Source organism: Elephantulus edwardii, unplaced genomic scaffold (genome assembly GCF_000299155.1).
Source record: "Elephantulus edwardii isolate Elephantulus edwardi_28Jun2011 unplaced genomic scaffold, EleEdw1.0 scaffold00090, whole genome shotgun sequence".
Lineage (NCBI taxonomy): Eukaryota > Metazoa > Chordata > Mammalia > Macroscelidea > Macroscelididae > Elephantulus > Elephantulus edwardii.
In genome coordinates this window covers 2288069-2312726 of record NW_006399840.1, presented here as the reverse complement: position 1 = coordinate 2312726, position 24658 = coordinate 2288069, and the positions used below count along the sequence as shown (strand labels likewise).

The following is a 24658-nucleotide window of genomic DNA, read 5'->3' as shown; positions in this document are numbered from 1 at the left end:
GGACATGTTATAAGGAGAGACCGGTCCTTGGAGAGGGACAACATGCTTGGTAGGGTGGAGGGACAGCGCAGGAGGGGAAGGCCCTCTATGACGTGGATTGATTCAGTGACTGGGGTAATCGGGATGGGTGTATCAGAGACAATGCGATTGGCACAGGACAGAGCAGAGTTTAGGGCTGTTTTACATAAAGTCGCTATGAGTCACAAGTGATTCGACAGCACATAATAACAATAAGAAGTAGTGTATAAAAATTGAACTATTTCTAAATTGAGATCACAAATTCCATCCTAAGAGTACCAATCAGCTTAAAGGAAAGATGTGACTAAACGGGAAAGTACATACCTCACCTAAAAATTTTCAAATTCCATTAGGAAAAACAATCAACCAACCAAAATTATTTCAAATTTACAATCTCTAGGATTGTAAAAAAAAATTTGTTTCTGTTATCTATCTTTCTAATGTTAGTCAAAATATATATGGTCAATGTGAAAATAAATTAAGGAAATAAACAAGTGCTTCTGTAAAGATCCCTAAGATACACAACAAGCAGGCTTAGTGGTAAGCAGCCATGCTGCCAATGCAATGGAAGGTGGTTCAAATCCACCAGCTGCTCCATAGGAGAATGATGGGCAACTCCTCTCACATGATTTACAGCCTCTGAAAAGTCTCTGGAGGGTCAGCTATGAGTCAATTCCAACACACAACAAGAGACATAGTGTAACTACAAGGAGATCTCCACAATTTAAACAAAAAGCACATGTTGGTATCATTTTAGCGAGAAAGGCAAAAGGTAAAAAAAATCTATAGAGTCTGCAAAAGAACTCAAAAATTCAAAAATAAACATCTAGATCATAAAGCAGTTTCCCAAGGTGTCAACAAGGCAATTCAATTTTTAAAATGGAAGCAAATAAAGAAAATTATTACAATCTTTAAAAAGTAATACTAGGTACCAAAATGCCTTTTATTTTTTTTTCTTAAAACAGCATCATGATTTTGAAATATGTAAATAGGGACCCTTATTACTGAAATCTTATGAGTGCTAATTGCCAAAACACTCGTCACTTCTTATTGAATAGCACTTTTCTTGAATCTTAGAAAGTATGAAATAGAGAAACTTCAACTATCATTTTATGAGATGAAAGCCATCTTCATATAAAAATGCCAAATGCAAGGAGAAAATACAAATAATTTCATTTCCTCAACTAAGCATTTACTCAAATCTGTTTCTAGTATATAAAATAGAATTTTCATAAATATAAATATATTACCTCCTGGACATCCTCTGGATTTCTTCGTGAAACAACCTACAAGAAAACACAAAAATATTTTGTTACTACAAAAATTTTAAGTTTTTCATGTACACACCTATGTTTATCGCAGCTTTGTTCACAACAGCAAGGAGTTGGAAACAACCTAAGTGCCCATCAACAAACGAATGGATAGAGAAACTATAGTATACTCATATAATGGAATACTACGCTGCATTGAAAAACAAGGAACTCATGCAATATTATTCAAAATGGGTGACCCTGGAGGATATTATGCTGAGTGAAGTATCTCAGTCACAAAAGGGCAAATACTGCATGGTGCCACTGTTGTAAAACAGGACTGACCTCGGGGTTGGGGAGAGACTAAGAAAGATGGGTTCAATAATGTATACTGCAATGAAATAGATGAGGGAGAAAACTGTTTAAAAGGGATATGTGATTAGGCATTTCTATCATGACAGGAGTCCAGAACAAAGGCTGTTTAGTGAAATGGACCTAGGGGGGAGGGATTGTAAAACAATGAAAGAATTTTTCTTTTACTTTTCAAAGAGAAGAGTGAACTGGGTAGAGAGGGGTGGGCAGGGAGAAAAGTGCAACAATGAACGAATGGAATAAAAAAATTTTAAATTTTTCACATTTCTAGAATTACTACTCTCATATTTGTATTAAAAATTCATATAATTTGTTTTTAAAAAACCCACAGTAAATTACTTACACAGAATTCTACCACATAACTTTACCATCTGAAACATGTATTAAAAATTCAACAACATAGCAGCTAAAGTCAAGTACACATGTTAAAATTCATTTGTTACGCTCATAAGAAAATGCCTCAGGCTTTGACTCTTAAGCAATTCCAACAAGTAAGTAGCCCTTTCCCTGCCTAGTAAATAAATCAGAGTAATAAAAAGCTGCAGGCCCTGGGCAAAATATTTGGGGAAAAAAAGAAGAGTATTATATCTTGAAATTGTATGTGAATCTATAATTGTTGTTAGGTACCTTCAAGTCTAGTATGAGTCAAAGCCACCCTATGAACAACATATCTGCACCCTGTCCTATCCCATACCATCCTCACAATCTCTGACACACTTGAGCCCACTACTGTAATCACTGTGTTAATTCACCTAGTCAAGGACCTGTCATTCACCTTCCCTTCACCTTCCCAAGCATGATACCCTTCTCCAATGAACAGCCTTTCCTAGCAACATGTCCAAAGTATAGGAGCCAAAGTTTAATCATCTTTGCCTCCAAGAAGAACTCTGTCTGCACATTCTCCAAGACATATCTGTTTGTTCTTTTGCCAGTCCATAGGATAGTCAGTACTCTTCTCCAAGACTACAGTTCAAAGGCATTAATTCTTCTGTCATCCATATTCACTGTCCAGCTCTCAGCAGCATAGCAAATGACTGAAAAGATCATAGCCTGTATAAACTGACATCATTATTCTTCAAGTATCTGGAGAGGTCCCTGACAGCAGACTTCTCCAGTGCAGTAAGTCTCCTGATCTCATGACTGCTAATATCAAGGATGCTGAGTGTGGATCCAAGTTGGATAAAGTGACTGATAGTTTCAATTGCTTCTCCATCTATCATGATGCCACCTGTAAGGGTCAATGGTGAGAATTTCTGTTTCTTGACACTGACATGCAATCCATATTGAAGGCTGTAGTCTTTAATCTTCTGCAGCATGCCCTTTAAGTCTCTCTCACTTTAGCAATATTGTGTCCTCTGCATAACTCAGGTTACTGATGAGTCTTCCTCCAATCCTGATGCCACATTCTTCATAAAATCCAGCTTCTCAAATAATTTGCTGAGCACACAAACTGGATAGGTAAGGAGAAAGAATACAACCCTGATATAATCTTTCCTAATTTTAAACCATGCAGAGTTCCCTTGCTCTGTTCTCACAACAGCCTCTTAGTCTAGGTAAAGGTTTTGAATGAGACCAATTAAGTGTTCTCAGAATCCCATTCTTTTCAATGTTAGCCATAATTTGTTATGATCCACATGGTCAAATGCCTTTGCATAGTCAAGAAGCACAAATAGACATTCTTCTGGTATTCTCTACTTTTAGCCAGGATCCATCTGACATCAGCAATGATATCCCTACTGCCACAACTTATTCTAAATCCTGCATAAACTTCTGGAAGTTCCCTACCTATGTACTGTTCCTTCCATTTTTAAATGATCCTCAGCAAGGTTTTGCTTCCACATGATATTAATGATATTGTTCGATAATTTCCACATTCTCTGGATCATTCTTGGGAATGGGGACAAATATGAATCTCTTTCAGTCACTTGCCCAGACAGCTGTCCTCCAATCTTCTTGGCATAGACTGGTGAGCACATCCAAGGCTGCATCTGTCATTTGAAACATATCAACTGGTATTCCATCAATAGCTGGGACCTTATACATATTTTTTTTAATAATAAAGAAATAATGTTTTATTTTTAGATACCAGAATTGAAGGAGAACCATGATCTAGGCATCAAATCACTACAGTTTACAGAACATGCACATTTAAAAGATAATCTCTAATAAGAGTGCTTTTGCAATTCTATATTTTGCCAATCCATTCAGTGCAGCTTACACTTATTCCTTCACTACCATATGGTACTTTCTATAATCTATAATTAGCTCAATAAAAGTATCAATTAAACAAAGTAGCTGCACTGTTCAGCTGTAGCAATACCCATGAAAATGTTCACTACCAAACAATGATGAAAACAAAAATAACATAAAATTTTACACATGAACATTCAGAGATAAATAATCTTTCAATCATTATTCCCAAAATGGAGAGAAAAAGAGAGGTGGGGGAAGGCGTATCTTCTCATAATACAAAGCCCAAAGCTGTACAAAAAGAAATACTCAAAATTTTTTAAATGAAGTTGGCTGGGTGTTTAAAATTATCAAACAGCTTGAGGAAACCAGAGGTACATCTGTGCCGTTGGATTTAACCTGGACTTTGACTAATTTAGGAATTGTGCCTTGTTGATCCGGCTTGAGACTGCTGAACTAAGCCTGATCTCGTATTGTGTGATATTCTTTGCCTTCCCTTCTCCCCAACATAGTTCCCTAATAAACCCCACAATTGTGGGGGAAAAAATTTCTCAAACAGCACTGCAGAGCTAGACAATCTCATGAGATATATAATATGTAAATATATATATGTAAATATAAAATTGGCAAGCTTGAGCTACAATACACATTTCACAAAAACAAAAGGATACATCAAAGATCTAAGATGTCCACCGGTAGAGGGAAGAAATTAGTTGGTCTCTGTACGATATATTATAAACTAGAGATGACATTCAACTCATTGATAATCCTGAGGTTTGAAGAAAAATTTTAAAAATAAGATGTGAATTCATTAAAATAAAACAAACAAAAAATAAGAACACTTAGGGAGCTCTGATGGCTTAGTGGTAGGCATCTGTACTGCAATCAGTAAGACACACAGATTGAATCCACCAGCTACTCCACAGGAGAAGTATGAACAATCTCCTTGTTTGAATAACTACCTCTCAAAACTCGCAGAGGGTCAGCTATGGGTCAGTTCTGAGTTGGTGACCCACAATAATAAAGTCAAACAAACTTTGGTTCAAATTAAGGCTACATGCAAAACCTATACCTAGACGAGAAAGCTGTTGTCTGAACAGAGCAAGAAAACACTGAATGGTTCGAAATCAAGAAAGGAGTACATCAGGGATGTATTCTTTCTCCACTTTTTGTAATCCATATGCAGAACAGATCATTCAATAGGATAGACTTTATGAGGAAAAATGTGGCATCAAGATTGGAGAAAAACTCATCAATAAACTTTGATATGCATATGACACAATCTTGCTTGCGAAAACTGGGGAGGGCTTGATGTGTTTGATGCAGACGAACAAGGACTACAGCTTCAACATGGATTGCATATCAACATCAAAAAGACAAAAGATCCTTAACACTGGGCCAGTAGGCAGTATCCTGATAGATGGAGAAAAAATTGGGGTTGTTAGTAATTTCACCTTGCTCGAATCCAGAATCAATAATCTTGGCATCAGGAAATCATAAGACAAGTTGCATTGAGAAAATTTGTTGTAAAAGATGTCTCTAGAGTAATAAAGAACAACGATGTCAGTCTGGAAGCTAAGACATGCCTGATGCAGGCCATGGTCTTCTCAACTGCTTGCCATGCATCTGGGAGCTGGGCAATTACTAAGGACGACAGAAGAAGAATTGATGTCATTGAGTTGTGGAGTTGGAAAAGAGTATTAAACATACTATTTACTGCCAAGGAACAAACTGCCCTATCCTAAAAAGAGTAAAACCAGGTTGCTCCTTTGGATATGTTGCCAGGAAGAACCAGATCTTGTAGAAGGATCTCATGCTTAGAAGGGTAGAGGGTCAGCACAGATGAGAAATACCCTGAATGAAACGGCCTGACACAATGACTGGCAATGGCGTCAAGTATGTCATGTCACAGATGGTGGGTTGGCTCAGGATAGAAAAAGGTTCAGAGCCACTGTTCAGAGAGCTGGAGCCAACTTGAAGGCATATAAGAACAACAAAGTACAGCCTTAATCTCCTCTATAGAGTGGAGATAGTACGAGCTGTGTGGCTTATCTGTTGCAGAGAGAAAGTGAAAATATAAGGAGAAAAACCCTTGTAATTAAAAAGTTAGCTTCTTATTTTCCCTACCAGAGTATTCTGCTATTCTAAAAGAACTCACCAGAAAATTCCAAAGAGGAAAGTATTCCAATTTCTTACTATTCTATCCTCCAACAGTGATAAATAAATCTGTTGAAATCTCCTAGCAATTTTCATTCATTTAAAATGATGCTGTCAATAAAATTTGTTGTAAAGATGGAAAGAAAAGTTCTCTATCTGCATTGTTCAATATAATAGCCACATTCTTAAATAGTCACATTCTGTGTGTGTGTGTGTGTGTGTGTGTGTGTGTGTGTGTGTGTGTGTGTGTTATTTATTTAAGAAGTTCAGGCCTTGACTGCATATTTCCACAGTGGGTACAGGCGCTCTTTTCACTGCTGCTTCTTAGTCTTCAGGTTCTCCTCATGCTTGTTGAGGCTTCGGTGCATGGCACGTGTTTTCTTAGGCCACAGATGCAGGGGTTTGTACTTCTTGCCCTTTTAGTATTTTCTGAGGTTCTCCTTCTGAGTTTGGTTAAAAACAGTGAGAACACGGGCAATGGATTTTCAGACAACTCAGATTTTGGAGAGCTTAGAAGCCGCACCACCTGTCACTTTGGTGACACGCAGCTGGGAAAGCTCCACTTTCAGATCGGCCAGCTGTTTCAACAGCTCCTCCTTCTTCTTGCTGCGAAGGTCCCAAGCCTTGATTTTGGCCACAGCTGAGCGATAGAACCTGGCTGCCCCCTGATCCAAGCCCAAGAGCTTGGACAGTCACATTCTTAAATGATCCAGGAACCATCAATAGAAGATGGAGGGATTTCACAGAATCACTGTACCAAAATGAATTGGCCAACACTGAAATCTTCCAGAAGTACCATATATACAATCAAGACCCACTCATAATAAAGGAAGTTCATGCTGTACTAAAGGCACTGGCAAAATAATAATAATAATAATAATAATAATAATAATAATGTCCCAGAAATAGATGGGATACCAACTGACATGTTTCAACTAACAGATGCAACCCTGGACATGCTCACCACTCTATACCAAGAAGTTTGGAGGACAGCTGCCTAGCTAACTGTTTAGAAGAGATCCATATTTGTTCTCATTCCCAAGAAAAGTCATCTAACAGAATTTGGAAATTATTAAGAAATATAATTAATATCACATGGAAGCAAAATATTACTGAAGATCACTCAAAAATGGCTAGAACACTAAATAGAGAAATGCCAGAAGTTCATACAAAATTTAGAAAAGGTCATGGCACCAGAGATATAATTGCTGATGACAGATGGATCCTAGTGGAAAGTAAAGAATACCAGAAAAATGTCTATTTGTGCTTTATTGACTATGCAAAAGCATTTTTTACTGTGTGGATCTTAACAAATTATGGCTAAAACTGAGAACAATGGGAATCTAAGAACACTTAATTTTGCTCATGCAAAACCTATACCTAGACCAAGAGGCTGTCATGGGAACAAAGCAAGGCAACACTACAAGGTTTAAAATTAAGACAAGCATGTGACAGAACTGTATCCTCTGCCCATACCTATTCAATCTGTATGCTGGGCAAATTATTCCCAAAGCTAACTACTATGAAAAAGAATGTGGCATCAGGATCAGAAGATGACTCATCAGGAACCCACATTATGCAGATGACACAACCTTGTTCGCTGAAAGTGAAAGGAATTGAAGTGCTTGGTGCAGATGATCAAGAATACAGCCTTCAATATGGACTGCATCTCAAAGTCAAGAAAACAAAAATCCTTTCTTCTCTTCAGGACCTGTCTCAAGGACTGCTAGCCAGCTTCTGCTTTAAGACTGCCTCTGATCATCTAATGGAGATGGATATTTATTTGTCCAAGTTGCTCTCTTATAAATCTTTGCTGAGGTCCTGGTAAACTGACAATGCCCTTGCATTTTGAAGGATGATTTTGGTCTGTAGGACAATTTAATTTCTTTTCTCTTATCTCTTCCTCCTTCCCTCTCCCTCTTTCCCTTTGAAACACAATTTAAATGGAGGCCCCACAGTGGAAGTTGCAACAGTAAATTTACCTTCATATAAAATCTTGTCTCAGATTAGGTGCCTAGCACCTAACCTTAAATAAAAATAAACATGCAAACTTTCAACACAGCCCAACCCACAGAGAGAGGAAAATCAAGTATCTCCATTCTAGAATGTTCCCAGTGTCCAAGGGCTGAGGCCTCTTTTTCACGAAGATTTTTCCCTGAAGTAACTCCTTTAACTGTTTATTGGCAATTTTGGTAAAGGTAATTTAAAGGTCATCCTTACGTGTAAATTTTTTAAAATTTCAGTCAGGCTTAAAACATCCACTTCTGGGATTACTGATTGCATATATCAGTTTCTCTTAAACTATGTGCTATGTACTATTTTAGTGTTTCGAGGAAATAAAAACTAAAATGTGTGTCTCAGCATAATAAACATGAGGGGTTGGGGGCGGGGGGGGACAAAAACCAACCAAAAATAAAAATCATTACTGCTGGAGCATAAGGCAACATCATGATAGAGGAAGAAAAGACCAAAACTGTCAATGACTTCATCTTACTTAGACCCACAATCAATACCCTTGGTACCAGCAATCAGGAGATCAAGGGATGTACTGCACTAGCAATGTCTGCAGTTAGGGACTTTTCTAAATTACTGAGGAACAATGATGTCAGTTTTAGGACTAAGCTGTACCAGATTCAAGTCATGGACTTCTCAATCACTTGCCGTGCATCTTGAGAGCTTGAGAGTGAATAAGGATGTAAAAGAATTTATGTCTTTGCACTGTGGTGCTGGAGGAAAGTACTGTAAAATAACCCATGAGCTGCCAAAATAACAGATAAATAAGTCTTGGAGAAAGTGTAGGCACAGTGCGCCTTCGAGACAAAGATGATTAAACTTCTCCTCACATACTTTGGGCATGTTGCTAGGAAAAGCTATTCCTTGGAGAGGAACATCATAGTCAGAAAGGTGGAGATTCAGCTGTGCTACAGTACTAAATACAGTTACAATGACTGAGGAACCGAGTTTTTCAATTTATTGTATTTGATTTTCATTAATTTAAAAATAGCCACATATGGCTATGGCTGCTATATTAGTACAGATTTATAACAGGTTAAACAAATATCAATCTCTCCTCCCCCAAATGCATAGTGTTCCAAAAGTACTGCCATAATTAAAAAAAGTACTGCCATAATTTAAAAAGTACTGCCATAATTAAAAAAAGGGCTGCCATAATTCATTTTGCCTCATGTGAATGAACAGATAACTGTTATTATTGCTATGTGGTATCTAGTTGCTTGTGACACACAGCGACCCTATGTACAACATCTCTGAATCTTGCTCTATTCTGAGCCAACCTCATCATCTCCAACATACCCACCCCCATCACCCCAGCCACTGAGTCACTAAATCAATCTATCACAAGAGAGGAAGACCTGGATGAGATAGGTAACTAGCCCTCTAATAATCCTTCAACTCTCACACTTTGGACATGTTGCTGGGAGAGGTTTTTCCTTGGAAAAGGATATTATGCTTGGAAGGGTGGCGAGTCAGGAAAGAAGAAGCAGACTTCCATCAAGATGGGCTGACAGTGACTGCAGCAATGGCCTCAACTGTATCACAGATAGCAAGGACAGGACAGGATCTCAGGGTCACAGGTGTTCACAGGGTCACTATGAGTCGTACTTGACTCAATGGCACCTAACAACAACAATAATCCACCAATCAAAAATAATCAATACATGCTTACTGATAATAAGGTCTGCTCACTTGCACCTTTTAGTTTGCAAGTTATAGTTTTCTGAAATTATGGATTTCCTGAATATATAACTCAAGTACTTTATGAATGCAACAAAGGTATCTCACAGTTTTAACTAATATCTCTTATTACAGGCAAATTATCTTTATGTGACAGAAATTATTTCCTACTATCTTTTGCATATTTGAAAGTTATGGATTTTCTTTCCAGGTGATCGACCCTGGAAATCAAATATATGTATCCTAGAAGAGCTCTGATGGCTTAGTGCTAAGATGCTGTACTGCCAACTCAAAGTTCACAAATCAAATCCATCTGCTAATCCATGAGAGAAAGAGGAGTCATTTCCTCCCTTGGGACTTACTACCTCTGAAAACCCGCTGCAGGGTCAGCTCTGAGTTGATTCAACTCAAGGAAACAAAGAAGCAAAAAGGAGCTATGGTGATCTAGCCTGTGGGGAATTACACTGCTCAGTCAAAGGCACCTCTCTCTGGTGATTTAAATCCACCAGTGCCTTGGTGGGAGAAATAGGACAATCTCCTCTCCTGGAAATTACAGCCACTGAAAACCTGCCCAAGAGTTAACTATGAGTCAGTTCTGACCCAACGGCAGTCAGAGAAAAAAAAGAAAAAGAAGCAAGTCTATTAGCCATCTATTATGCAATCAGAAAGAAAATACAAAACAGAATATGGCTGGACCTAGAGGACACAAATGCTAATTAAAACAAGTTAATTACTGAAAGACAAATACTGTATCATCTCATTTTTATAAAAAAATAATAGATATATGTTGGCATATAGGTACAAATAATGGTGTACGTGCACAGATAGAAATACATGTAAGCACAAATATACATGTGCAGGCACATATATTCCTAAAAGACAAAGTTACAGACAGTTTGGCATACAAATCCCACACAAGATTGGTTTTCTAGACTTGAAGGTTTAGGACTTTAATCTCATGGGACAATTCAGTCAATTGGCATAACGTAATTCACAGAATTCATGTTCTGCATCCTAATGACGTGAGTATCATCTGGGGTCTTAATAGTTTGCTAGTAGTCATCTAAGATACAACTACTGGTCTTTTCTCATCAAGAGGCAAAGCAGGAAGGAAACCAAAGGCTCAGAGAAGAAATCAGTCTATAAAGACTAATAATCTACACAAACCACAGCCTCATCCCTTCTGAAGCCAGAAGAACCAGACAGATGATGTCCAGTTACCACTACAGATCATTCTGACCACACTATGACAGATAGATCCTGACAGGACAGGAAAAGGTAGTACAGAACTTCCAGAAACCCCTAAAAAGTTCAGCCTTAATGGGTCAACAAGACTATCGACTATCTGAGCCTAGTGCCCTCTTGAACCAAAACAGTCCACTTTTCAGTAAAGCAACAGTGGCATACAAAGAATTCTATCCCTGTAAGATGGTGGTGGTTGTTGCTGTTGTTGTTATGTGTCACTGAGTCACCTGTGACTCATAGCGACCCTATGTACAAAAGCTCTGAAGCCTGCCCTGTCCTGAGCCGGTCTCACTGGCTCAGACATACCCACCCCCACTGATCCAGTTACTGTATCAATCCATCTCATCTGGGGTCTTCCTCTCCTGTGTTGTCCTTCTACCCTTCCAACCATGATGTCCTTCTCCAAGGACCAATCCCTCCTGGCCACTTGCCCAAAGTATGTGAGACAGTGCTTCAAAATCCTCCAAGAGAGACTTGGTTTCACCCTCTCCAAGACAGACCTGTTGATTTTCTTGGCAGTCCATGGTATGTTCAAGACTCGGTTCTCCAGCACCACAATTTGAAGGCATCAATTCTTCTTCTGTCCTCCTTAGTCACTGCCCAACCCTCTGATGCATAGCAAGTTAACTACAAAAACCATAGCCTGGATCAGGTGCACCTTAGGCTCTAGACTCACATCGTTGCTTCCCAATACTCTAGAGAGGTCCCTGACAGCAGATTTTCCCAGTGCAATTCGTCTTTTGGTTTCTTGACTGCTGGTTCAAAGAGTGTTGACTGTGGAGCTAAGCAAGCTATAACTGTCAACAACCTCAATATCTTCTTCATCTATCATGGTGCTGCCAATTGACCTAGTGGTGAGAAATCCATCAATACAAGACCAAAAGTTAACATTTACTCTAAAACAGAGATGAGATAATAAGAGGATTGGGAATCCTGAGTACTGGAAATGGAATGAACAAGCACAATTAAAGAGAATGTTAACATAATGTGAAAGTGTAACTGTCACTGAACAATTTATATTGAAATTGTCAAATGGGAACCTAATTAACTGTCTAAACTTCCCCAGACATATATTAAACATATATTAGCCGTTCCCTAAAAATATATTCATAATTCTAAAACCATGTTACAAGAAATAACCAATTTGTACTTTCTCAAACTCTTAATGATTCACATACTCAGCAACATGCTGTTCTTCAAAGATAAACAAAAAACTTGCCCTCACAGTGTTCCGGATCTAGAGAAGGTGCACAGTGACTGCAGTGCCAGAAAGTGCTTTTGCATGGTCTTTCTAACTATGGTCTTTGAAGTCCTACAAAATGACTAGCTGCAATCATGGAACATGAGTAACTTAGAATCTACCAGGATTGGGCAGTTTGGGCTCCTGCTAGTTAAGAGTTCCATCCCTTGCCACTGATATGATTTATATAAGGGTCAGAGATCTGGTGGCATAGTCTATAGGAAGTTACATTGCTAATCCAATATCTATGGTAGTTCAAAAACACCAGCATTTCTAAGCGAGAGACAGGCAAACTTTTCCTGTGCAATGTAGAGCCTCTGAAACCCTGCTGGGCGGTCAGCTGTAAGTCTGTTCCGACTCAAGGGCAATGAATTGAGAGTTCGATATATACCAGGAATGTGACTACTATCAAGAAGAATCTGGAATGGGGTGTGTTTTTAGACCTAGAATCCCTTTGAGAACCTCTTACATCCAGAGGAAAGTAACATAAAAGAAAGGGTCAATATGGCAAGAAACAATAATAGCTAGTATGCTGGCCCACAGAATGAGGCAGCTGCAATAGACTTGCTAGCAACAAAGTGAAGAGGGTGCAGTGGGCTTGCCAGCCTATGGACAAACACTTAAGCACCATCAAGTAAGAGGCACTGAAGTGGACTTAAAAGAACTTGTCCGTGCAAGGCAGAGCTTAGGCAAGTTGCCTCAGAGGATGCTATGGAGGAGTCTTCCTACAACAGGGGAGATCTGGGTGCCTCTGTGAAGGCAATTTAATAGCAGAAATGAAAGAACCATATACTTAATTGTGCAGAACAGAAGCCTAAGTTAGCCCCATACAGGAGCTGCACATTTCCTGTCCCCCACTTCAGGCTGCACAACAGCAAGAAAACCCTTCGGGACAGGCAGCAGAGCAGGAACCCACAGTGAAGCCTGTCAGCACAGCAGAAGACTGGGAGCCCTGTACTCTCATGGAGCAGCACGGTCATAGCCAGAGACAGTGATGACAAGGGCAGAGGTTTGAACTGAAGCGTGGCATGCTTGTCCAGGAACATAAGAACAGACATGAGTAACTGGGAGAAGTGGAGATGGACAAATGTTTCCTTTGACATTCCAAGTTCTTTTTTTACTGTTTATTTTCTGTAAGTAATAATGGCTTTGATTTTGTAAACACGACATATTTCATGTGTCTAGCTCAATCACAGACTAACAAAGTGCCGATGGATGACTGATGGCAAGAAGTGTATGAGTTTCAGTCCTAGTAGCCTCATGGCTGCCTGGATGTTATAGGCATAGGCTGCCTGCATGTACAATGCAGACAGTTTTTCAGTAATCCCTCTGTGTTACGTGTGTGGGTTGAGGGTGGGGGTGGTAATTCTGTTTTTCAGATTTATTTTAGAATCTCAGAGAACAGAGTGTGATAAGCTACAGACTGAGAAACACTCCATCAGAGGCCACTGGCACTGAATCTTCACTGTCTATATCACAACAGCAAAACCAATGATTGTGATTTTTTTATTGTGATTTTAGTAAAAATTCACAAAGACTTTGGGTTTTTATTCATTCATGGATATGCATTTTCCTCTCTCCTCCTCCCCAGTTCACTTTATAATGCATGTCCTGTTCCAGATTATTAACTGTGACACATATAATGTCTAATTGTTCATTCCTTTCAAACTATTCTTTTACCTACTCCAACATAGTGTTCATAATCTATCCATTCTTATATTGCCTCCACCCATCCATCGTATTTTTATAACAATGCTCTTGTGTAGTATTTATTCAGCATCTTTGTCTCTAAAGAGCACCCTAGTTGCACATTTTCCAAGACATATTTGCTTGTTCTTTTGGCAGTCCATGAGACATCAATCCTCTTCTCCAATATCACAACTCAAAAGCATCGATTCTTCTCCTGTCTTCTCTAGTCATAGTCCAATTTTCAGGAAAAGATCACGGCTTGGATCAGCTGCATCTTAGTTTTAAACAAGCAGTCCTTGACAGCAGATTTTCCCAATACAACACGAATTTTTATTTTTTGACTGCTGGTACCAAGGATGATGATTATGGATGCAATTAAAGTGAAATTGTTGGCAATTTGAATCTTTTCTCCATCTATCATCATGTTGCCTATTGGCTCATGAAGAATTTGAGGGATATTTTATGACATTAATTTGTATTGCTTTATATGAATATTGTTTTGGAATCTCAAGCATTCAGCCTGTTTTTGTTATTGAGTCCTACTGAATCAGAACAGGCCGAATAGCTGACCCTCCAGAGGGTTTGCAGAGGCCGTAAATCACATGGGAATTGACTGCCCATCCTTCTCCCATGGAACAGCTGGTAGATAAGAAGCATGTGCTTCAAGTTGATAGTGCAATTCCTTACCACTGGTCCACTAGAGCTATAATTTCTGTGTGTAAGCATTCAGTCTGAACAAAGAATTTATACAATTATATACTGCTTCACAAAGGTAATGAATGTATTACATTGTACAAAAATCTACTTTACAGAAATCTAAACATTAAATATCAAAGGGAACAACCGAAGAAACAGTTATCAATTTGGAAGCCAATAATTTTAAAGTTAAGTTATAGCTTGCATGACTCTAAATATGTGAATCTGCAAATACACTTCAGAGTAATCATTGTTCTTTTCTGTTGAGGTGAAAAATATTACATTGGCTGTCAAAACAGCATGTTAAAAATATCTTATTCACTTTAAAATGTCATACAAATTATGTTAGATTCTATGCATCCCTAATGCGTCAGTCATTTAGCCCAGGTATGTTATTAAAGTAATATATTAAATTTTATAGTACAGTGGTATTTCATACCATTCACATTTATATACATGAGAATAATTTGAAAGAAATGTGTAATATTCATGATGTTCAGAAAAGTGAGCAAAAGATAAAAAAAGCCTGCCCAGTTCTTCTGAGAATTGCTTTATAAGCATTCACTCTACAAAACAGTAAGCAAATGTTTGAACACTATTTCCAAGATGAAGCACATTTTTTTCATAAATAAATTGGTCTTTTTCTCTGGCACCTCAGAATTACAAAAAAGAATTTTCATTTGGACACATTTCTCAGAATGCATTTAACCTGGTATTTCAACAGACCTAACATTTCAGAGTTTCACAATGACCAGATTTTAATTACTCAGAAGAGAAAGAAACTGTCTTCTGAAAGAGGTGAACTCAATCATTATCAAAAGAAAAGGTTTCCACTGCATTCATCTCTGTATAGAAACAGAAAAATAAAGCATTTCTCCCTCAGAATAACAGATGCATATGTGTCTCTGTATGTGTTGTGTGCATGGAACTCTGTAATTCATATGTGAAAATGTTGAAACTATGACCAAAATACAAAAACGCCTATAACTATCAGAAAGAGACAAAGATTTTAAAAAGCTATCTTCTGGATGTATATAAACAAAAATGTAATTCCCAAAAGGTTTTCAAAATGACAATTATTACTTCCAGTTTAAAAGCTATAATTCTTATTTTTTTAAAAAAATCTATACACAAACCAATAATTTAAACAAACCAAAATATGTCAGCAGTGAGCAGGACCCTGGAGCTGATATTCACAGTTTTTACACATACAAATCTTTCAGGATTTTTTTTATAAAGTACTTAATTTGATAACTTGTTTCTCTTATAAAACTAAAGTTTCACTTTATTACATAAAAGTTTTATACATTGTAAAACCAGAACTGTATGTTAAGTATTGTATCTAAAAGTTTCTAAAACAGTCTAGTTCCACTGGTTCATCTGTGACTTCTGTGGCTTCATCATTTTTCCTTAAACAATGACTCTCCAGTTTTACTGGAGTTGGATCCTGCCAATTCTTCTGCTTCCTCACAGTCGGAAGTACAACTTACAAGACTTATATTTTCACTACCTTCAGAAAGTAAATCTTTCTCAGTTCGAAACAGATCAGATTATTCCATGTAATTATCTTCCACAAAAGTTTCTGCATTTACAGTTATCATCGTTTCTGCATTCACAGGTATCATCAGATGCTTTTTCTTTATTTTTTTTTGAGATTCTATCTGCTGAAGTCATAAAATACTCTTCATCCTCATCTTCATCCTCTCCTGAACAATGTTCTTCGGTGCAACCACTTTATTCTGAGAAGAAAATAATGCTTCTGTTTCTTCTAACATGTTGTTGTTATGTGCCATCAAATCATCTGCAACTCATAGAGACCTTATGTACAACAGTCCTACTAAACCCTGCTCTATCCCTTGCCAATCTTATTGTCTCTGACACACCTACCCCAGTGACTGAATCAATACATCTCTTCAAAGGTCTTCCTCTCTTGTACCGTCCCCCAACCCCCCCAAGCATGATGTCCCTCTCCAAGGACTGATCCCACCTTGCAACATGTCCAAAGTATTTCAGAAAAAGCTTCAGAATCCATTCCTCCAAGGAGAAGCCTGGCTTCACCCTCTCCAGGACGAATGTGTTTGTTCTCTTAGCAGTCCAGGGTACATTCAATACTCTTCTCCAGCACCACAACTCAAAGGCATCAACTCTCCTTTATCATCCCTAGACATTGTCCAACTCTCTGAGGCATAGCAAGTCAGCTCTCTGAGGCATAGCAAGTAACTGCAAAGACCATGGACTGGGTCAGGCATACCTTAGTTTCCAGACTGATATCCTTGTTCTTCAATACTTTGGAGAGAACTCTGACAGCAGATTTTCCCAATGCAATTAATCTTTAAATTTCCTGACTGCTGGTACCAAGAGTGCTGATTGTAGAGCCAAACAAACTGAAGCTGCTAACAATTTCAATCTCCTTACCATCTATCATGATGCTGCCAATCAGCCCAGTGGTGAGAATCTTTGTTTTCTTGATGTTGAGATTCAGATCTTATTGAAAGCTGCAGTCCTTGGCCTTCTGCAGCAAGCACTATAGGTTCTCCTCAGTTTCAGTAAGCAGGGTTGTTTCATCTGCATAATGCAGGTTGCTGATGAGTCTACCTCCAACCCTGATGCCACACTTCTCCTCATATACCCCAGCCTCCTGGATAATCTGTTCTGTATATGGATATAGGACACATCCTTGACACACATCCTTCCCAATTTTGAACCATGCAGTGTTTCCTTGTTCTGTTCTGTCAGCTGCCTCCTTGTAGAAGTACAGATTTCGCATAAGCACAATGAAGTGTTCTGGGATTCCCATTCTTCTAAGAGTCAGCCACAGTTGTTATGATCCACACAGTCAAATGTCTTTGCATAATCAATGAAACACAGATAGACATTCCTCTGGTACACTCTGCTTTCAGTCAAGATCCATCTGATATTAGCTATAATCACTAGCACCGTCATGACCTCTTCTAAATCCAGCCTGCACTTTGGCAGTTCTCTGTTCCATTCGCTTTTGGATAATCTTCAGTAGAATCTTGCTTGCATGCTATATCGAAAGAAATTTTAAAGTTAGTTGTTTAACTGGCTGTCTCTCTTATTTCACACTCTTTGTCAAATCAGAATCTTCGTACTTCATGCCTTTCAGCTTCCACAGCATCTTCATCTGGATGTTTCTTTTTTAAAGGGTGACTGAGAAAATTTCAGATTCAGATGTCAGAGAGTCACTGTGGGTTTTGTCCTCATTTTGCTGAAGGTTTGACTCTTAAGTCATTTGTTGTCATTGTCGTTAAGTAACATGGAGATAAAACTGACCCATAGCTAATCCTCCTGTGGGTTTTCAGAGGCAGTAGATTACATGGGAGGAGAGTGCCCATCTTCCTCCCATGAACAGCTGGTAGATTCTAACCATGTACCTTTAGGTTGGATGTGCAATTCTCTACTACTGTCACCAAAACTCCAAGAAACCTCTCATAAGTTCAATGGCCTAGGTGTTCCAGGCCCATTTATACTAGACCTCTCAGTATAACTTGTGAATTTCCAGGAAACATAACAACATTCATTCAATTTAAACTATTAGAATTCTCTTTTCTGAAGAAGGATAAACATAGCTAACAAGCATCACATTCTTTCCTACTCCTCTAAGAAAATTGCTGTTCCTTGGATTAGTTAGTAATTCACACCATTGAATAGGAAAAGGAGTATCATTTAGTAAAAGGAATTGGCCAGTGAAAATTTCAGTATTCTTTCTTTCATTTCATCAAAAGGATTATATTCAACATTTAAAGTTAGGAGGAGCTCTTGGTTCAGTAGCTGATATTCTGAAATCATAGATCCCTTTTTCCAGCTTGAAAATAAGATAGCTTTTAAATTGAGATCATTGTATCATTGTGATCCAGTGGGGTAAAGAGTTGCACCGCCAACTCAAAGGCATGACAGTTCAACTCCACCAGCCGCCCCACAGGACAAAGAGGGGCAATCTCTTCTCCAAGTCTATAGTTTCCCAAAACATTGTTTCTCCATTCTTAGCTACATGACAAGGAAAGTGATCATGGACAGGACAAACTTCCTTTTCCCCTCTTCTCAAAATCTTTCACTTCCTGTGGCCTCTTGATATCCAATGTTCCTTAACTACCTCTCAGCCACTGCCTCCCACTGAGGGTCTCCCATAGACTGGAATGCCTCCCCATGAGCCCCACTGAGACCGTCCCCCTCCACATTCTGACATACAAGCAAAGAGGAGGGGGGATACCATCAGCTCTCCAACATGGTGCCCAGCACATCATCCAGACAATTGTTTTCTTGATTTTGAGATATAATCCATATTGAACACTATTTCGTTTTTTGTTTTTTTCTTTTTCTACTAGTTTATTTACAAAATTCTAATATATTGTTTTGAAGAACAAATTCTTCCAATTTCCCTCTGCAGCAAGTGTTTCAGGTCCTCCTAAAGCAAGGCTGTGTCATCTGTATCATGTAGCTTTCTTGATTTTCTAGGTACAGGAATTTAATGGAGAATATACTGATCTGACTCCCAAGCTACTCCATTACAAAAATATAATTGCTATACAAGCACATTAACAAATTCTCATTTAAAAACCTTAAGGATGTAGCCTCTGAAATGAAAACCAAAAACTCAATTAGGTTAGGACAAGATGCATTGAGTCAAAAAGTTCATTAGTAACAATTACACGTAATTATCTTCAGGGTGATTTGTAACGTTGATAAAAACATCAATTAGAGGGTAATAAGTCTCCAAACATTGAAGACAGACACGTTTTCTCTCTCTTGTATCTTCATTGTCTGTAACAGTGTGCATATGTGGTTCATAATTGAGTAATGCATATTAAATCAATTAATAAACAATTTAAGGACCTACGTTATACCTAAGAATAATGAATGAGTAAAGAAGACTGAAGAAAAAAAAATATCAATTAGAAATCTGAAAGATAAAACCATACTTAAAAGGAAAAAAACGAACCCTCAGATCCGAATGTTTCAATTTTTAAAACTATACTAACAATTATCTCAACAACTACTATTAACTCTAAAATCAAAATATTATAAATCCATTCTGTCCCAAATTACTAACAGTAATTGTCCTCTGGGCAAATTTCAATAGTCTGTCATAAAATTTAGTTCATAAATTCCACAAATATCAGAATTTAAAACAATTACTTTTTTAATTAATTTAAAATTTATTAATTTAAAATTCATAAATATCCTTTGCAAGCATAAATTACCACTGGTTCAAAATTTACTACATTTATAATGTCAAGATCCTCTTTTAATAGCGAATTTAATCACCAAGTCGTCTTCAAACTTACAACCCTAAAGTAATGCTTCACAAGGTACTAGAATTTTTAAAATCAGTGTTCTCAAAGGAAGAACTAATTATGAATTCAGTATACTCTTATTAAAGATTTTAAAGCAGAATTTCTCAAAAGCTTTTACTTAATATACTAATATGTCAAGTAAATCTCAAAATTTAAAATAATATATCACATTTTCTAAAATTTTTTATCATTCTATTAATTTATTAGTGACTTATTATGACACTACTAAAATATGGAACACAGCCAAGAAATTCTACCACAATTTTTTTATTCAATCTTCCTCTGTTAATACCAATAGCACATGCTAAATTTCAGGGAAATCAGTAAGGAACACTTGATTGTGCTTATGTGAAACCTATACTTGGACCAAGAGGTAGTCATCAGAGCAGAGGAAGAAAAAAACACTGCATGGTTCAAAATTGGAAAGGGTGTGTGCCAGGGATGTGTCCTATCTCCGCACCTTTTCAATCTACAGAACAGATCATCCGGGAGGCTGGGCTCTATGAGGAGGAATGTGGCATCAGGATTGGAGGAAGAGTTATTATCAACAAACCTACATTATGCAGATGATACAACCCGGCTTGCTGAAACTGAGGAGAGCCTGAAGTGCTTTCTGCAGAAGGTCAAGGATTGTAATTTGCAATATGGATTGAAACTCAACATCAAGAAAACAAAAATTCTCACCACTGAGCCAACTGGTAGCATCATGATGGATGGTAAAGAGACTAAAATTCTTAACAGCTTCAGTTGGCTTGGCTCCACAATCAACACTCTTGGTATCAGCAGCCAGGAAATCAAAAGATGAATTACACTGGGAAATTTGTTGTCAGGCATCTCTCCAGAATACTGACAAGCAACAATGTTACTCTAAAGACCAATGTGTGCCTAATCCAGGCCATAGTCTTTGCAATTACTTGCTATGCATCAGAAAATGGGACAATGACTAGTAATGATAGAATTGATGCCTTTGAGTTGTGGTGCTGGAGAAGAGTATTAAATATACCATGGACTGCTAGGAGAATAAACAGGTTCTTCCTAGAGAGGGTGAAAGCAGGCTGTTCCTTGGAGGCAAGGATTCTAAAGGTTTGTCTGACATACTTTGGGCATGTTGCAAGGAGGGACCTGTCCTTGCATAGGGACATCATGCTTGGGAGGGTGGTGGAACAGTGCAAGAGAGGAAGACTCTCACCTCAGTGAGATGAGCTAATGAGGGTAGGTGTGTCAGAGACGATAAGGTTGGCTAGGGATAGAGCAAGGTTCAGAGCTGTTGTACACAAGGTCACTATGCATCACAACTCAATGGCACATAACAACAACCTTTCACAATGCTGAGAGATAAAGAGCTTAATTCAATCCTCACAATGATCTCATGGTGAAAATTTTTATGGTTAATATAACCACGGCCCAAGAATAAACAGCCAGTAGTTATCAGAGGCAAGTGTAGATCTCACAACCACATGACTGTAACAAAAGTGCTCTTTTCAGGACAGCACTAATCAATTTTCCTAAATGTTCAAAAGGGAACTCTCATGGCTTAGTGATAAGGATTTGCAATGCCAACCCAAAGGTTCAAATCTGTCAGGTGCTCTGCGGGAGAAAGATGAGCAATCTCCTCGGTGATTTAAACTGCCTCCAAAAATCTGCAGAAGGGTCAAAGTGATTCTAAATTGACGGTGCATAACAACAACAACAGAACTTACAATTCTAAGCATGTGAGTAGTAACTCTTAGGTAAATCCGTTTTTTCATTCACAAATAAATGTGGGTCAAGCAAAGATAATAAAGTTGGAAAAGTACTTTAGCAGAGCAGAAAGAACACATGACATGGAACCAGAAGAACAAGATAAACATCTAAACCAAACAAATACTGACTCAAAGTGACCCTCCATTGGTTTTCCAAGGCTGTAAATCTTTACAGGAGAAAACTGCTTATCTTTCTCTTGCAGAAGTTCTGATAGATTCACACGGGCAATTTTTCAGTTAGCAATTCAACTCATTATGTACTATGCCGAGACAGTGCCATCACTGGTCACTGGGAGAGTTTTTTGTCACTCTCATAATGAACAATAACCAAAAAGGTAAAAAGCAACTTTCAATTGAGTATAGTCACTAGCTCAGCACACAAAAGACCACATTACCATAAGGTACACTAACTTATTTTCCCTTTGCCAATTTAACTACTTCTTAATAAATATGAGCAAGAGTCTTTAAAGTCAAGTCAGAAGAATCTTCATCTAAAATGTCATCGTGATGATGATTTTAATCATCTTAACTAAGATATACTAAAAACCTTGTCTTCTTTGCTAGATAAAGACAGTTGCTATCACCACAACAAGATAAAGGTAAACAACCCAAATGAAAAATGGGCACAGGATATGAACAGACAGTTCACCAAAGAAGACATTCAGATGGCCAACAAACACATGAAGCTCTATGAGAGATGCAAATCAAAACAACTGAGATATCCTCTCACCCCATTAAGAATAGCAAAATTTAACAGAGCAGCAAACAACAAATGCTGGCAAGGTTTTGGAGAAACTGGAACCCTTATTCACTGTTGGTGGCAGTGTAAAATGGTGCAACCACTGTCGAAGGCAGTATGGCACTTTCTCAAAAAGTTGGAAATTTGACCCAGCAATTCCTCTAATGGGAATATAGCCTAAAGAAATCATAACTGCCATCCAACTAGATGTATGTACACCCATGTTTATTGCAGCTTTGTTCACAACAGGAAAGAGTTAGAAACACCCAAGTGCCCATGAACAAACAAGTGGATAGAGAAGCTGTGGTGCATTCACACAATGCAATACTACGCTGCATTGAAAAACAAGGAACTCGTGAAATATTATACAAAATGGGTTACCCTAGAGGACATTATACTGAGTGAAATATCTCAATCACAAAATGACAAATACGGCATAATGCCATTGTTATAAAATAGGACTGACTTGGGGGCTGGGGGAAAACTAAGAAAAGAGGGGATAAATAATGTACACCGTGTTGAAACAGATGAGAGATAGAACTGTATAAAAGGAATATATAATTAGGTATTACTGGCATGGCAAGAGTCCAGAATAAGAAATGCACTGTAAAGGGGGGGGGGCCCTCTGTATAATGAAAAAACTTTTTTTCCCAAAGAAAAAAGCAATCTGGGGGAGAAGAGGGTCAGGAAGGAAAATGTACAACAATGAATGACTGGAAACCCAAGTTCTTTATAAACTTTCATTAAGATCTCAATTTTTTTTAAAAAGTGTAAAAAAATTTGCACAAGGAGAAAAAAAAAAGACAATTGTTATGTGCTATCAAGTTGACTGTGACTCATAAACAGCAGACCTGAACCTGTGCCACCCTCACCATCTCTAACACATGTGGGACACTGCTACCACTACCGTATCAATTCATGCTGTTGTGAGTCTTCCCCTCTTACACTGACTCTCCACTTTCCCAAGCAAGATGTTCTTCTCCAAGGCCTGGTCTCTGAACAAGCCCAAAGAATACTGAGAGGTGGTTTAAACACCCTTGCCTCCAAAGGGTTATCTGGTTTCACTTTCTCCAGTATAGACCTATTTTTCTCTAGGCCATACAAGGGATATTCTGTACGCTTCTCCAACATCACAACTAAAAAGCATCGATTCTTTTTCTGTCATCCTTATTACTGTCCAACTTTCAGATGCGTAACAAGCAATTAAGAAGACCTCAGCTTTGATCAGGTGTGACTTCGTCTTCAAATTGTTAACATTACTCTTCAGTGAAGTCTCTCTCAGGGAGGAGTGATAGGGAATGGCAAAGGACACACTGACAAAGAAGATTAATCAGAACTGGCTTTGACAAGCACTGTGGCAATTGGACAAGAACAAACTGGGAGGAGGGTAGAGAGAATAGTGCAACAATGAATGAATGGAAACCCAAAATCTCTGTAAATGTTTATGAAAATTAATAAAATATAGAAAAAAAAAATTGTTAACATTACTCTTCAGTATTCTGGAGCGGTCCCTGGCAGCAAATATTACCAGTGTGATATGCCTCTTGATTTTTCATTGCTGATACAAAGGGATGCTGGTACTGTGGATCCAAGTAAAAAGAAATCATTGATAATTTCAATCTTTTCTCCATCTAACTTAACGATGCCTATTGGTCCAATGGTGAGGATATTTGTTTTCTTGATGCTGACATATTCTACATTGAAGGTTATAGTCTTTTATCTTCTGCAACAAACATCTCAAGTCATCCTCACTTTCAGCAAGCAAGCTTGAGTCATCTCTATAATGTAGGTTAGAGATGATTCCTCCTCCAATCCTAATGCCACATTCTTCTTCATAAAGTTCAGCTTCTCAAATCATTTGTTTAGCATTCAAATTGGAACAGGTAGGGGCAAAGGACACAGCCCAGATACGTTTTAGTAGGTCTTCCAGATTAAGACAAAACTAGAAAGAAGAACTAGCCATCCACTTCTTAAAAATCAGGCCTCTGAAAGCCAATGAACAAGGGAGGAACACAGATAGTTACAGTATTAGTGGTAGAGGCCAGATTGGAAGTTAGTAAAAATGAGAAAAAATAGTGCCAAACGTCCTTTAATAACTGGAACACAGAATGTATGAAGCTTGAATGCTGGAAAACTAGAAATTGTGAAAAATGAAATGGAATGCTTGAACATCAACATTAGTGAGATGAGATGGACTAGCTCTGGCCACTTAGAATCCCATACCTTTTCAACCTATATGCAGAACAGATTATCCGGGAGGCTGGGCTCTATGAGGAGTAATGTGGGGTCAAGATTGGTGGACAATTTATCAA

General features: G+C 38.1%; 1 protein-coding gene across 1 annotated transcript in view; it reads right to left on the bottom strand.

Annotated features, from left to right (window-relative positions):
• LOC102855364 (ribosomal protein S6 kinase delta-1-like) overlaps positions 1 to 24658 on the bottom strand; it is a 280773-nt gene that overhangs the window by 245575 nt on the left and 10540 nt on the right. The window contains 1 exon segment of the mRNA XM_006890552.1: positions 1269 to 1304. Within this exon segment, the coding sequence (XP_006890614.1) occupies positions 1269 to 1304 (36 nt within the window).